The following is a 13,375-nucleotide window of genomic DNA, read 5'->3' as shown; positions in this document are numbered from 1 at the left end:
AGGGCCTATATCCCTAAACCTTCGCAGTTTTTCCCAAGGCTTGGTAACTTTTAATATTTTTATTACTGATTGTTTGTCTCTGAAAGCAGACAGCTTTTACTCAAAATCAAAGGAATATAATGTTTTACAGATGTATAGCAAATGCTTTACATACATTATTTCTCTGAAATGACTGTGATTCTGTACACCTTGGCACCCACCTGGCTTCTTTGGGTATATTATAATTTCCCACAGATTTTTACATTTAATAGTCAAAAGCACAGCATATGCATTCTACTGAATTCTGAGACTAAGGCTAGCAAACCAGTATAGAACTCGCAAAGCAAACCTACACTTCTAACTTACTAAAAGTTATCATCTCTAAAATATGTGAATTAGAATAAGAATAGAGTATCTTACTTAGTTACTGTTACTTCTTTGTCAGTGCAGTCTTCCGCGGTTAATATTTCACTGATTCATTAGAACAAGCATTAGCTGAAGACAAGACTTTGAAGAAAGAGCAAATGTTAGTTTTGTTAATGTAGCAGAGTATTGCATTTCAACTTTGGGAAAGGATAGTTGATTGATGCAGCTTGGCAGGAGGGTAAGGCCCCACATGCTGCTGAAGTTGGGTGAAAAAACTGTAGATTATAATATACCTCAGGATGGGTGTTTTAATATGTTTACATTTTTTCTGCTTTATTTGAGATGCTTGATAACACTAGGTAAAATTCCACATTTGTTATTAACCTGGCTTGTATCACATTTAATATCGAGATACCACATTGGGTATTTCTATGGAAACTCTGACATGCATGCTGTTCAACAGATAATACAATAAAAGTGTGAAACCATAACAACTTGGGTTTCTCCCCACCCCCATAGAATATAGTTCACATCATAAACTCTAGTCCTTCTTATGTTTGCAGTTATTATGAATGCAGTTATTAACTAATGTGAACCCCCTTACATTAATTTTCCCCACTATATACTGTATAAACAATTGCATAAGAAATTGGAATGGTACAGATATAATGTATGTAACATATTTTTTCTGTTTCTATAGAGAGCACAGTACATATCATATGTATAAGTTATCTATTCAAATAATTTCAGTGTGGTCATTAGAGGATTTGACCGATATCCACGTATGGGTTTGATAAACTGACACAACAGCGAAAAAAGAACTCCTGTCCCATGTCAGCTTATCAAACACACTATGGATGTTCTGTCTTTCATCCGACATCAAAATAACATCCACAGAGTAAATAGGAAGCTTGTGTTCAGTGAAACTCAACCTCAGTACTTCCAGGTGAATATATACAGCACCTGATAAGGCTGAGGTATTGTACCACTAAACAAACAGAACCTTGAGCAACCAATGAGTACCAGGTATGACAAAATGAAAATGGGTGTAGAATCCGAAAGAGGTTGTTTGCCTCAGTTTAGTGTTAAGCCAAATATTTATGTAATATTTTAGAAAGCCAAAACCTAGTGTCCTGTTACAGACAAGCAATGTTGAGTTTTGAGCTAAAATTATTTAACCCGTAAAACAAATCAATAAAGAATGTGTTATGTTCTTACATCTGGTTTTATTTCTTCTTGCTGCTGACATTACTCCCTGTTCTTTGTCATCCTTTCTGAGTCTATTTAGAAAAGTTATGTTCCTCTTGTGACTGGTGGAAATGTTTTATCATCCAAACATATCACGAAACCTCCATTTAGAATTATGCATCTGCATCATTTGCACAGCTATCAAATCAACATTTAGAATAAGTCCTGCAGTAAAAGTAAATCAACATTATTCTCTCTGAGCACAAAAAGTACTAAAATGTGCACTCTCACTTCAATTTTTTTTGTTGAAGCGTTTAAACAAGAAACATACTTTTTTAAATTACCAGGCAGAATACACATTAACACAGCAAAAAGCTGAAACTTAGTTGACTTTTACATTTCCCCGCATTTAGCCTGAAAAGATATAGTTGCCATACTTTACCTTTTTTTCCTCCCTATTGTGCTCCAGATATACGTGTAAGAGACAACTGCAGTGGAAAACGGTCTTCTGCTTATTTGTGGTAAATTACTGTACACAGAGCTTTTTGGAACAAGGCACTACTTTTAAATGTCTGGTCACCTCACGGGATATGTAGTGCATTTCCTGCCACTAGGATAAGAGGAAGGAAGCACAAGGCCAGAACGTTTGATGTGTGGTCTTCTGTAATTCCTTTCATGTGTTCAGTGGCTTTTGTAGGATCCATGTACTACAATCAATTCTGACCATGCTGTGGTCCATTTCATTAAAGCTGACCTTCCTAAATGGAAAACAAATTCACATTATAGTGGCATTCACCTGCCATCATTACAGGGGAAAGAGTTATCATATTTTGCCCTTAAGCTGATTCTTTGAAAAGTTTTGTGAGAAGATTTCCTTTGGCTTTTAAAGTTCATTTGAGTGCGGAGATAAAAATGCAAAGAAGAGGCTCAATATTATTTTTCAAAGATTAATATATTAATATCCTAAGATAAACTGTGAGTGAGAGGCCTCTTAGACTACTTTTCATAGTACAGCTGCCATTTGCAACCCATTTGGAACTCTCTGTGTTTTGGTTGCTGCCAGCTTCCATTCATTTAATGTAAATCAACCAGCCATGCAGATCAGTTCCCATCACAAGAATTTAGATCAATCTATTTTTGCTCCATGTCAGTTTCACATAGTGTGCTTATTCATAATGCCCTTTCTGTCACATTTCTGCATTCATCTGTGGGGTGGGGTGGTTTTTGTTTTTAAAAAGAATCTATGAAAAGTATTTTAAACAATGCTTAAATATTTATTTGATTATTTTGTCACAAAATGTACCTTTACCTTTTCCCCTCAACATGCACATTTCTAAATGGATGTTCATATGCATTTTGGTACAGTTTTTGAGCTGAGCACTATATTGCAAAATTCAGGGAAGTGCAAAATGTAAAAGATAATTACGTCCTAATTCATGCATTAATCTGGGAGGTGCAAATTTAGGTCAGTTAAAAATATAGATCAGATAAAATTCTCCACCCCTAAATGGATGCTGCATGGACACAAACTGTGTAGTGTGGGCTAGTCTATACGTTGAATAGATACACATAATATTGACTTGTGGCACGAGGCAGCTGCTGTGTAGACTCAGATGAATGAGACCTCCATGCCAAAACTGTATCATGAGAGGTGGCTTGGAATATGGGTTTATACCAACAATAACAATTGTGAGAGCCAGTGTGGTGTAGTGGTTAAGAGCAGTGGACTCGTAATCTGGGGAACCGGGTTCGGGTCTCCGCTCTTCCATATGCAGCTGCTGGGTGACCTTGGGCTAGTCACACTTCTCTGAAGTCTCTCAGCCCCACTCATCTCACAGAGTGTTTTTTGTGGGGGAGGAAGGGAAAGGAGAATGTTAGCCACTTTGAGACTCCTTTGGGTAGTGATAAAGCGGGATATCAAATCCAAACTACTCTTCTTCTTCTGTACCATTTCCACTTCTGTGTAAAATGCTGATGCAAATTCAGTTGGTGGCTCATTTGCCTCTCCCTGTTTAGGGAAGCTTTTCATATTTGATGAATCATCGTATTTCAGTATTCTGCTGGAAGCCGCCCAGAGTGGCTGGGGAAACCCATCCAGATGGGCGGGCTATAAATGATAAATTATTATTATTTGCCAGACAACCTAGGGCATCTATGAATAAGACGTTTCATTTTTCAAAAGTGTTAACAAGTAGCAGGAGGTGCGCCTAATTTGTATCAATACTGTAACACTAGGATAGGATCTTAAAGATGTCGTCGTCATCCCCTCACCATTTTCCTGATTAAAATTACTTCACCACCATAACACACACCCCCTAATTTTTTTCATGGAAAAAATTCAAATATCAAAGTGGTATCTCTATCTGTTTTTCCCCGACTGAGAAAATAGCAAGTGGGGGAGGGGGAAATGGGTGACAAACCCTCCCCAGTGCCATGGACCTTAGTCAAAGGGGCTGCTAATGCAACTTTAAAGTGACTACTAATGTACGGTATTTAAAATGAAAAGTGGGGGGGGAGTCTAATTACTATTAATAGTACTGCTGCCTCATGTCCAGTTCTGTCCAAAGTTTAGCACTGACACTCTTTGATGGTTGAATGAAATTTTCTTTCATTTACAATTTTACAAATGGAAACAGAGAACAAAAGTTGATGTCTCAGCTTGTTCCTTGATTATTATTATTTTAAAAGTAATTATTAACATTTAGACCTATACACGGGGCAAAGCGAGTCCACAATTTTGACAACTGCACCAAAATAAATTATTTTGCTAAAGCGACAGTTGTTGATTAACTTAACCAGGGGTGGTCTTCCACTAAATTTCACATGTTTTTGGTGGAAGATGGCAGAGTGCTCCATCTGTACTTCTCAAGAGGATGGGGAATGTTGTCATGTATAGAATAAGCATATGACATTTTTGTTGAAAAGTAATTGGTTTTAGTGAACGTTATAAAAATGTATAATTCTTCAATCTGCTTTTTTTTTCAACAGCCAGAATACAAAAGGCAGTTTGTGCAGTTAACACTTTTAAAGGGCGCTGTGGGTTAAACCACAGAGCCTAGGACTTGCCGATCAGAATGTCGGCGGTTCGAATCCCCACAACGGGGTGAGCTCCCGTTGCTCAGTCCCTGCTCCTGCCCACCTAGCAGTTCGAAAGCACGTCAAAGTGCAAGTAGATAAATAGGTACTGCTCCAGTGGGAAGGTAAACGGTGTTTCCATGCACTGCTCTGGTTCGCCAGAAGCGGCTTAGTCATGCTGGCCACATGACCCAGAAGCTGTACGCCGGCTCCCTTGGCCAATAAAGCGAGATGAGCGCTGCAACCCCAGAGTCGGCCACGATTGGACCTAATGGTCAGGGGTCCCTTTACCTTATTGCCATAGACACCTTCTCAAGCTTCTGAATTGCTCTTCAAATTGCCCTGAGTTCATTTTGGTTCTTGGGCACAAGCAAGAACATTTCAAATACAGGATAGGAAACACAGCACATGGAAGCTAGCATTTGTCCTCCTTTTGAAAAGTGCTTGCACCAGATTATTTTTTGCTTTTTGAATTTGAGGGCAGTAATCCATTGGGGAGAGGAAAATCACATGACCCTAAAGAATGTGCATACGCGGTCTCTGGAGCCTGGTTAAGGGCAGGTTACTGTGCATCCATATTCCATGTTTTAGCTTTACAACTCTGTGTAAAGTATGCTGACTGAGGCAGGTGGGAGTGTGGCTTTCCCAATCACCCAGGAAACCAAAGCTTCCGAACAACAACCTTCGAGCCAGACATTCCCAATATATAATATGAATATTTCCCTAGCTTTGGAGTGAAGAGAAATGTGTGAAAGTAAGGCTTCCTTTAATAAATATGATTAAGCCATACATCACTATTATTTATATCCTTTTTCAAAACTTCTATTTTTTATTTTTGGTTTCTGCAGTGTTTTATAAGTCTCAACTGACCTGTAAGGGAATACATTTGACTTTCTTACAATGAACCTCTGAATTATGCCTATTCAGCAGTGAGTAATAACTGATTCAACATGAGCTGTGTCTTATATAAACATACAAAATGCCTGACCCAGACTAAATCAATTTAAAAAGGAAAACATCAAAGTTATGTTTCCTGTTACATGCTTAAGGTCTTCTTTGGGTGTATTACATTAGTATATTATTTACCAACTATAGTAGGCTTTTAGTTTATTCTCTGATGCCACCTGCAAAGAGAACAGTAGAGAACGTATTCAATACAATAAATTGTACGTCTAATGTAATATGTCACAGTGATTAAGAGAAGCTTTTACAACAGGGATCAGGAAGTCTTTAGCATACCTTACAGTCCAGTTTTTAGTTTCTATAATGTTCTTATGCTGCAGAATGTGACCAGGGTAAAGTTCAGAGGGGCCACTGATTGCCTTGGGTCATGCCTCACCTGGATTTTAAAGTCCCAAGAAAATCTCCAGGGTCTTGGAACAGGGGTGAGAGACAGAAACATCTACGCTTGTACCCCAGAGAACATTAGCTCAATTCTCTGAGCTGTCCCACTGTGTTTTTGGCCTGAACTGTGTAGCAGAAGGAAAATGAACTTGTACATCATTTACGAACATCATCATAGGCCCTAATCTGTTTCACTGCCAAGGGGAGTGGTGTTGGTAATATGAGATGGAAATCTGTAACTCCCCCCCCCCCCATGAGAGATTTGACTGGACTGTTCCATTATGCTTTTTAAATGAGCAGTCAAGCACTTTTATTTTTTCACCAGGCTTTTAATTTATTTTAATTGTAAATTAATTTTGCTGTTGGTTGGGTTGTTTAACTCTGTTTTGGGGTGGCTGGCATGGGATCCTTCAGATGTTGTTGGACTCCAGCTTCCATCAGCCCCAGCCAGCATGGCCAGTAGTCAGGGATGTTGAGAGGACTACATGCCAGCCATCCCTTGCTTTATTCTCACTCTTATTGCATTATGACTGTGTTTTGTTGTTGTGAACATGTGTGTTAGGTTATTGATGAAGAGTAATCTGCATAGCTGTCAACCGTCCCTTATTTGGTGGGAAACTCCCTTATCCCAGTGCCATGTCCTGCTGCTGTCCCTTATTGATGATGTCCCTTAAATTTCCCGGGTTTCATGCTCGCCCGGCTCCGGAGGGGAGCAGCGGCTTGGGGTCCTCCACCGTGAGAGAGGGAGCTTCTGGCGCCGTTGTCCTGGCGCGAGGTGTTCCATCGGCCCTTCCCCGCCTGAGGGGGGGGGAGAGACTCTCGCCGCCACCGCTTGCGAGCCCGTAGGCGGCAGCGGTAGTGGCAGCTGAGGAGGCAGCCTGAGGAAGGAGGAAGAGGAGGGGATGGGGAGGGATGCAGAAGGGCGGCGCTTCAGCGGCCGCCGTGGCACCGCAACCGCCTCATGCCGGCACTGACAGCATCTGTCAATCCTACCAATGTATGTAACTCTTTACAATAGCAAAATCCCTTATTTAGGCTGCTGATCCCTTATTTTTGAGGCTGTTGGTCCCTTATTTTCAAATCTGTAATTTGACAGCTATGGTCATCTGATGTTTAGAGGTGAGCTCCTCACTTCAATTCCGCCCCCTCTTACTAGCACATAAGTGTCTTGCTCCTGTTCTGCCGCAATTTAAAATGCACCCCAGGTCTCCAAACTCAACTTTTGTCTGCTACACTGGGTACAAATGGGGCAGCCGTTCCATTCTACTCTGATACAGGGCTGGGCATTTTCTGTGGCTAATATGTAAAGGGCAGTCCATATGGCAATTTCCCCTCGTTAATTTTGAGATGTGGCAGAGTAGAGGGTTAGCATGCAAACTCTGGATCCAAGTATTTGTTCTCATGCACATACTGACCTCAACAGAGGCAAGATGAGGTGGATAAGGCAAAACAAGGGTACTCTAGCTGTGCAGGACTCAGGCTGAATGCTACATGAGAGCAGAGCTCACATAATGTTTCTACAGCAATTGCTCTCCAGCTGAGCCTTTTGTAGGAGCTGCAGATTTGTCTCGGTAGCTGGCTCCACCTTCACTAGATGCTTCTTCATTTAAAGGGATGCAGTGGAACAGAGGAGAATTTGGTTGTACTGGGGCTTCTGAGATGAGTCAGAGAAGACCATATGACATCCTTAGTCCAGAAGCCTTTTCAATAGAGAAGGTGCTTCTGATGGTGACCTTAAAGCCATTTACACCTCCCACTCTGAATCACCAACCTCATCCTCCAAAGAAGGAGAGTCCAGCACCAGGGCCATAACAGCCACTGACCTAATAATTAACCCTATTGTTAAGTTACTGTTTGTTTAGACTTCCTGCCCACATTATGGCCTTGAGACTTGCTCCAGTCCATAATCTCAGAGATGAAAACAATGCAACCTCTCTCATTTATTTATTTATTTATTTATTTTGTCATTATAGGAGAGCACTGAATCTGGGGATTCTTCGTGATCCTGGGTCAGAGGTGGAAGACAGACAGTATCAAATAGACCTCCAGTCCATCAACATTGGTACTGCTCAGTGGGATCAATTGAAGCCAGAGAAAGAGAATGGGAAAGGGAGGACAGTGCCAGAGAATGAAAGGAATTCTCAGAATCCAGCCCTTGAGTGGAATATGGCTAGTAGGTAAGAAAGCAGTGTGAAAATAGTGCCTCGTATTCTTGAGCAAAAAAAACTTTATGATAATAATATCCCACATATTTCAGCTGAGCATGCTGTTGTTTGTACATTCAAGTGTGTTTGCATTCCCTAGCAAGCATGTTTCCCGTGAGCTAGAGATCTGGACAGTACACTTAAAGTTTTTGTTTTGTAGCACTGTTGCACTGTAATTTCCGTGCAGATAAAGTTATGTCTATATTTCCATCATAGCTTATAATATGGCCATAAAATATAACTCCAGGCTGAAACCTGGCATTCACATTTCCAGTCTATGAACAACAGAGTTGTTACCCTTTTGTTCTTTTACAAAGTTTGAACAAAACCAGTTTAGACATTTTTAAGCCGGCGGAGGACAAAAAGAGTCCCCCCCCCCCTTTTGTTGGCTGCAAACCAGTTTCTGTGCTTCTGTAAATGAAAACAGCTGCAATTTCTGAAATGACAAATTTCTGCTGATTTGTTGATATGCAAAAGAGGGCTTCCAGCTCAAGTCTACTTATAAATGTTACTTTGACATCTTCCATTTTTAGTGTTCCATTTTGATTATATTGCTACAGTAGACTTTGATGCTTTTTTCCAGTTAGAGGTCACAGTAGCCCTGTGCAGCTAACATGCTTTTCAGAATGAGTACAGGGAGAGGGAGTTGGGATTGTGCCTGGTGAACACAGTTTATGCCAGGCCTGTCTGTCTGCACAATCTCTACCCTGCAAAAATGTACAATATGGATAACACCAACATAACCTGCATGTTTACATTCACAGCAGAATACTGAATTGTTGTGCTAAGGTTTAAGGGTGGAGCTTTGCTCCCAAATCCATTCGTTGTGCAAGTATTTGGTACACACAGGGCTATAGTGTGACAAATCGATGGTGACATTTTGTTACATCTGCATGGGAGATATAACATGGTAGACTTGGGATGAATGCTTTTTTTTTGCATTAAACTAAAGCACTACATTTTGATTCCTGAATTATAGTTAGTATTGTTTAGTTATGTTTCTGTTTTCTTTATCATGGCTATCCAAGCTGTTCACACTGTCTTGAACAATCTCCTACATATTCAGGATTCTGAGTTAGCCCAGCAATATAAATATGCAGAGATAAGGCAACAGAGTAGATGTCAGAAGACATGAAGGATCCAACCCAGTGGAAGCATACACTCGGAAACTACAAGATGTCTAACACCCTATTTAACATACTTTAGAATATCACACTGACTCTTATAAATCATAAATGTTAACTGTAATTTTGTTTTAAAATGATATAATTTTTAATGACTTTTTAGAGCTGGAGACTTTGTTTCAACTTTCAGTCTGCAACGAGTCTTTCTATAAACCCCAAAAAGTGCAGTTTGCAAAGGAAATGCTGATTCCACAGTAACTTTAGCTATGATCATGATAGCTGTATAGCATGTACGTTTGTAAAAACAAACCACAGGTGGGGCCCCTATCAGATGTTCTGAAAAATTAAAGAGCCTTTAAAAGCTTTGCAAATGATTCACTGCTCTTATCTATTAGATGAAGTAAAATGTGCTGATATTTATAACTGAAACTCTTGATGTAAAACATCAAAAACTCCTTTGGTGCCTTCAGTTGAAGCACTTAAGGACTGGATCAATGACAGTAGTTTAAACGATTTAGGCAGATTTGAGCTTTTAGCTGTTATCAGAAAGACTAGATAATGGTCGAAATGTAAGAAAATTAGAACACGGTGTATTCCTCTATGCACATTTCTTAAAGGGAGGGGAACATGGATCACCTTTCCTTCTTTGCAGAATGCCATTGTCTTTGTTTCAGGTTTAAAAACACAGTGTATGGGCTTTACTAATGTCCCTGTGTGTCTTATTTCAATGGGTGCCAAATTTATAATGGAGCGTTCTAAATATTCCTCTGGGATGTAGTGGTAGAGAACCTATTCAAACATGCTTCCCCCCCCCCCCCCGCTGCCATGGGAATGTGCAACATGTGGAAAACATATGGCTGGAATGGAAAATCCAAGTGGATTTCATAGGACAGCTATGATAAAAGGATAGCATCAGCTCCTGTGCCCTGATATTTCCTGCAAAATCCATGTGGATGTTTAATTGTGCAGGTCTTCATGGGATTCAGCATAGAGGCTTGAATGTACTATGATAAGCTAATCAACAGGAAACATGCATTTCATTTCTCTTACTGTAAAAATGTTTGTCAGACTTCTCTGATAATTTTTTTTTAACCCTCATTAGCGCTTCCCAATAACTAAAATGATTGTTGCATCAATGATATTAGGAGAGATCTAGTTTCCATTCCTTTTTTAAAATGGCTGTATGGCTAAGTGACCCATATCTTCTGCAGCACAGTAGTAAGCTGCACTGTTATAGTGTGCATGAATGGAAAGGCCCAACTAATATACTTATGTAACCAAACTTGTGATTGCTGGTATTTCTCCATTATTTCTCCTTATAATTATTTTGTGTGGACATACAACAGCTTTCTTGTTTTCTCTGTTACTCTAAACAGATGTTCTTTAAGGTATACTAAGATGGTCAGCTACTTTAATATTTCGGAAAGTCTTGTCTTTGAAAAAGGTATAAATATGTAACAGATGCCTAAGTGGATCCTGGAGTGAACATAGTGTGGTCATAGTACCATCATTACACCGTTCCTTGTTGAGGATGCTCATATGGTACCCAGCTGTCTCAAGTTAGCAGAACACTTAAGGATAGTACAGTGTGGAAGACTTAATTTAAAAAGTGCAGGTTTATTTCATATTATTTCCTTGGGATCACTGAAATGGACACCTCACTTTTGAAGACAACGTTGTCCTCAGTTTCTCTTTATAGTTGCATTAATTCTAATACCTGCTTTAGCCATCTTCCTAGATCAAACCATTAAAAAAGAAACTTAAAGACCATTTTAATGACTAGGAAATTGGTACTGATGTGTAGTAAAATAGTGAACGATCTTTCCTTTCTCTGAATGTGACGATACTAGAGGGCTGAAAATGTCAACTCTACTTCCACTATTATTTTTTTCACAAACCATTAATTGCCTCATGACTTCATTTTTAACCTGGGAATTTGCTTAAAAAGACCTTAAATGGTAGCCTAATAGCCATTATATTCCAACTGATTTTCCATCTCATTAACGGTAAGCGGTAGTCCATCTTTGTAAACATCTTTCAAATAATACAGTTGTTTTTCTTTCCACACATCTATATTAAAGGCTCTATATTTATTTTTGAAAACCCAGTGGAACTGTGATGGAATAATGGGTGAGAGGCTGTTGGACCATTTTGTCCAAATTTTGAAAGTTTGTAAATGTGAATGGATTTGTAAGCCACCGTAAAGAGCATAATTTGCTTTTTGAAAGTTATTACTTTTATAGGGACACCATCTATTACCAAATTCTCTAATGTGCGCCATATATTTCTCTTATTGCCAGACATTAGGTCTGTCATGTTGCTAAGTTGGCATGCATTGTAATAGCTGTTTAGATTTGGGAGCCCCGATCTTCCAATAGTTGGGTGATGGTACAAGCAAAGATTTTTAAATGTGTGGTCTGTCGGATTGAAATATGAATTTGTTTTAATTGCAGGCGCTTGGTCCATAATAGAAAGTTTCATTTTGTTCAAGCGTTGCATGTCCATATTTATTATATTCCAGACTTTGCTATAATTTGTCCGATTAAATTTGTTTAATCAGTTATGGGCAACCTGAATGACGAAGTATCTGAAGCTTTTTTCCTAGCTATTGGGCTTTGTAATATTTTGGAGAAGGTTGCAGGGGAATATGAAAGAACATTACTTCCAATTTTTGAAATTTTACCTTAAGTCCAGAGACATTTAAAAAGGTATCCAATTGTATACTCAATAACCTTCCAGCATTAATTGAGTCCGATAAGCAGTACATAAAACAGTATTGTCAGCATGGAGTCCCAGAATGTATTCCATTCCATTGATAGTTACAACCTTTCCTGCTAGAATTTGGTGTAATCTCATTGCCAGGGGTTCTATAATTAGAGCAAATAATAAAAGTGATAATGGGCAACTTCGTTTTGTCCTGAGGCTAAGTTAAGATTTTTGTGAATTTGTATTACTTATCCTAATTGTAGGAGATGTAATATCATAAATATTTTCCAATAGTCTTACCAGTTTAGGGCCAAATCCAAAAAAAGTTATCACTCCGATTAAGTGCTTTAGTTCTACACAGTCAAATGCTTTAAATATATCTAATGATAAACACACTACTGGTGAGGCAGTCTGTTAATATGGTATGTTGTGTTTAATAATTTCCTACTTGGGTCTGCAATTTTATGCCCCAGGACAAACTGAGCTTCATCCAGATGAATATATTTCCCAATAAAAGTTTTCATTCTGTTAACCCTCACTGTTGTGAAAATTGTGTAATCTAAGTTGAGTAGAGAAATTGGGTGATATGATTCCACTAATGCAAGTTCTTTTTTAAGGTTTGGGAATTAATATAAATTTTCTTTTTCTTTTAGCATCAAGCGGCATCAAGAACGAAGAGCTATTTTAACACCAATTTTAACAGACTTTACAGTGCGAATAACTGCAGCTCCTGCCATCATTTTCACAAAAGTAATCTCACCAGAGAATTTGCATACAGAGGTTGGTATTTGACTTGAGATGTACTTACATGGCTTTCAGATTCATGTATCTTTCTGAATGCAGATATTTGCAATAGTTAAAATGCTTCATTAAGTTGAGTTTAATTATAAAACAAAAACCCGCATTAGCTATCAAAATGTTTTTCGAAAGGCTCTGTCTTCTGTAAATCCTTGTGTGTAGGTCAGAAATAGTGATTATTGCTGGATATGCTAAGAAGAGCAATAGATGGTAATTGTATGCATGTTAGCCTGTGTTTCTGTGTTTCTTAATTAAATTTATAACAAACATGCACACTGTTTAATCAACAGAGAAACTCTGTGAGGTGGATTAAGCTGGCAGCAGGAATGGACAAATTAGTTTATTTCTGCTCCATGTCAGTTTCACATGTGTGTAGTCATATGCCTGGTTCATCCTTTCCAACACCCCCACACACCCCCACACACCCTTGCATTTGAATTCTATACATTTCTCCCTAAAATACATGTCTTTGATTTAAGACACAGCTCCAGACCAGAATGCCACCTCTACATTTCCTTGCAGCTTTCTTGATTTTTGCTTCATCCAGTTGCTTCCTTCCTTTCCGTTTTCATCAGTTCCTTACAGATATCA

At 38.9% G+C, this 13,375-nt stretch overlaps 2 protein-coding genes across 6 annotated transcripts in view; both read left to right on the top strand.

Annotated features, from left to right (window-relative positions):
* The window catches only part of VPS13B (vacuolar protein sorting 13 homolog B), a 357,420-nt gene that overhangs the window by 215,567 nt on the left and 128,478 nt on the right, over window positions 1–13,375 (top strand). For all 5 annotated transcript variants that reach the window (XM_081873883.1, XM_081873885.1, XM_081873882.1 and 2 more), the window contains exons 31-32: window positions 7,926–8,129; window positions 12,640–12,766. In XM_081873883.1, coding sequence (XP_081730009.1) covers window positions 7,926–8,129; window positions 12,640–12,766 — 331 coding nt within the window. The remainder of the gene's footprint in view (window positions 1–7,925; window positions 8,130–12,639; window positions 12,767–13,375) is intronic.
* Window positions 9,053–13,375, top strand: part of POLR2K (RNA polymerase II, I and III subunit K) — a 245,521-nt gene continuing 241,198 nt past the window's right edge. Inside the window, exon 1 of the mRNA XM_081874909.1 lies at window positions 9,053–9,066. Coding sequence (XP_081731035.1) covers window positions 9,064–9,066 — 3 coding nt within the window. The 5' untranslated portion in view covers window positions 9,053–9,063. The remainder of the gene's footprint in view (window positions 9,067–13,375) is intronic.

Source organism: Podarcis erhardii, assembly GCF_964252035.2.
Source record: "Podarcis erhardii genome assembly, chromosome: 8".
Classification (NCBI taxonomy): domain Eukaryota; kingdom Metazoa; phylum Chordata; class Lepidosauria; order Squamata; family Lacertidae; genus Podarcis; species Podarcis erhardii.
This window is presented reverse-complemented; position numbering and strand designations above follow the sequence as displayed.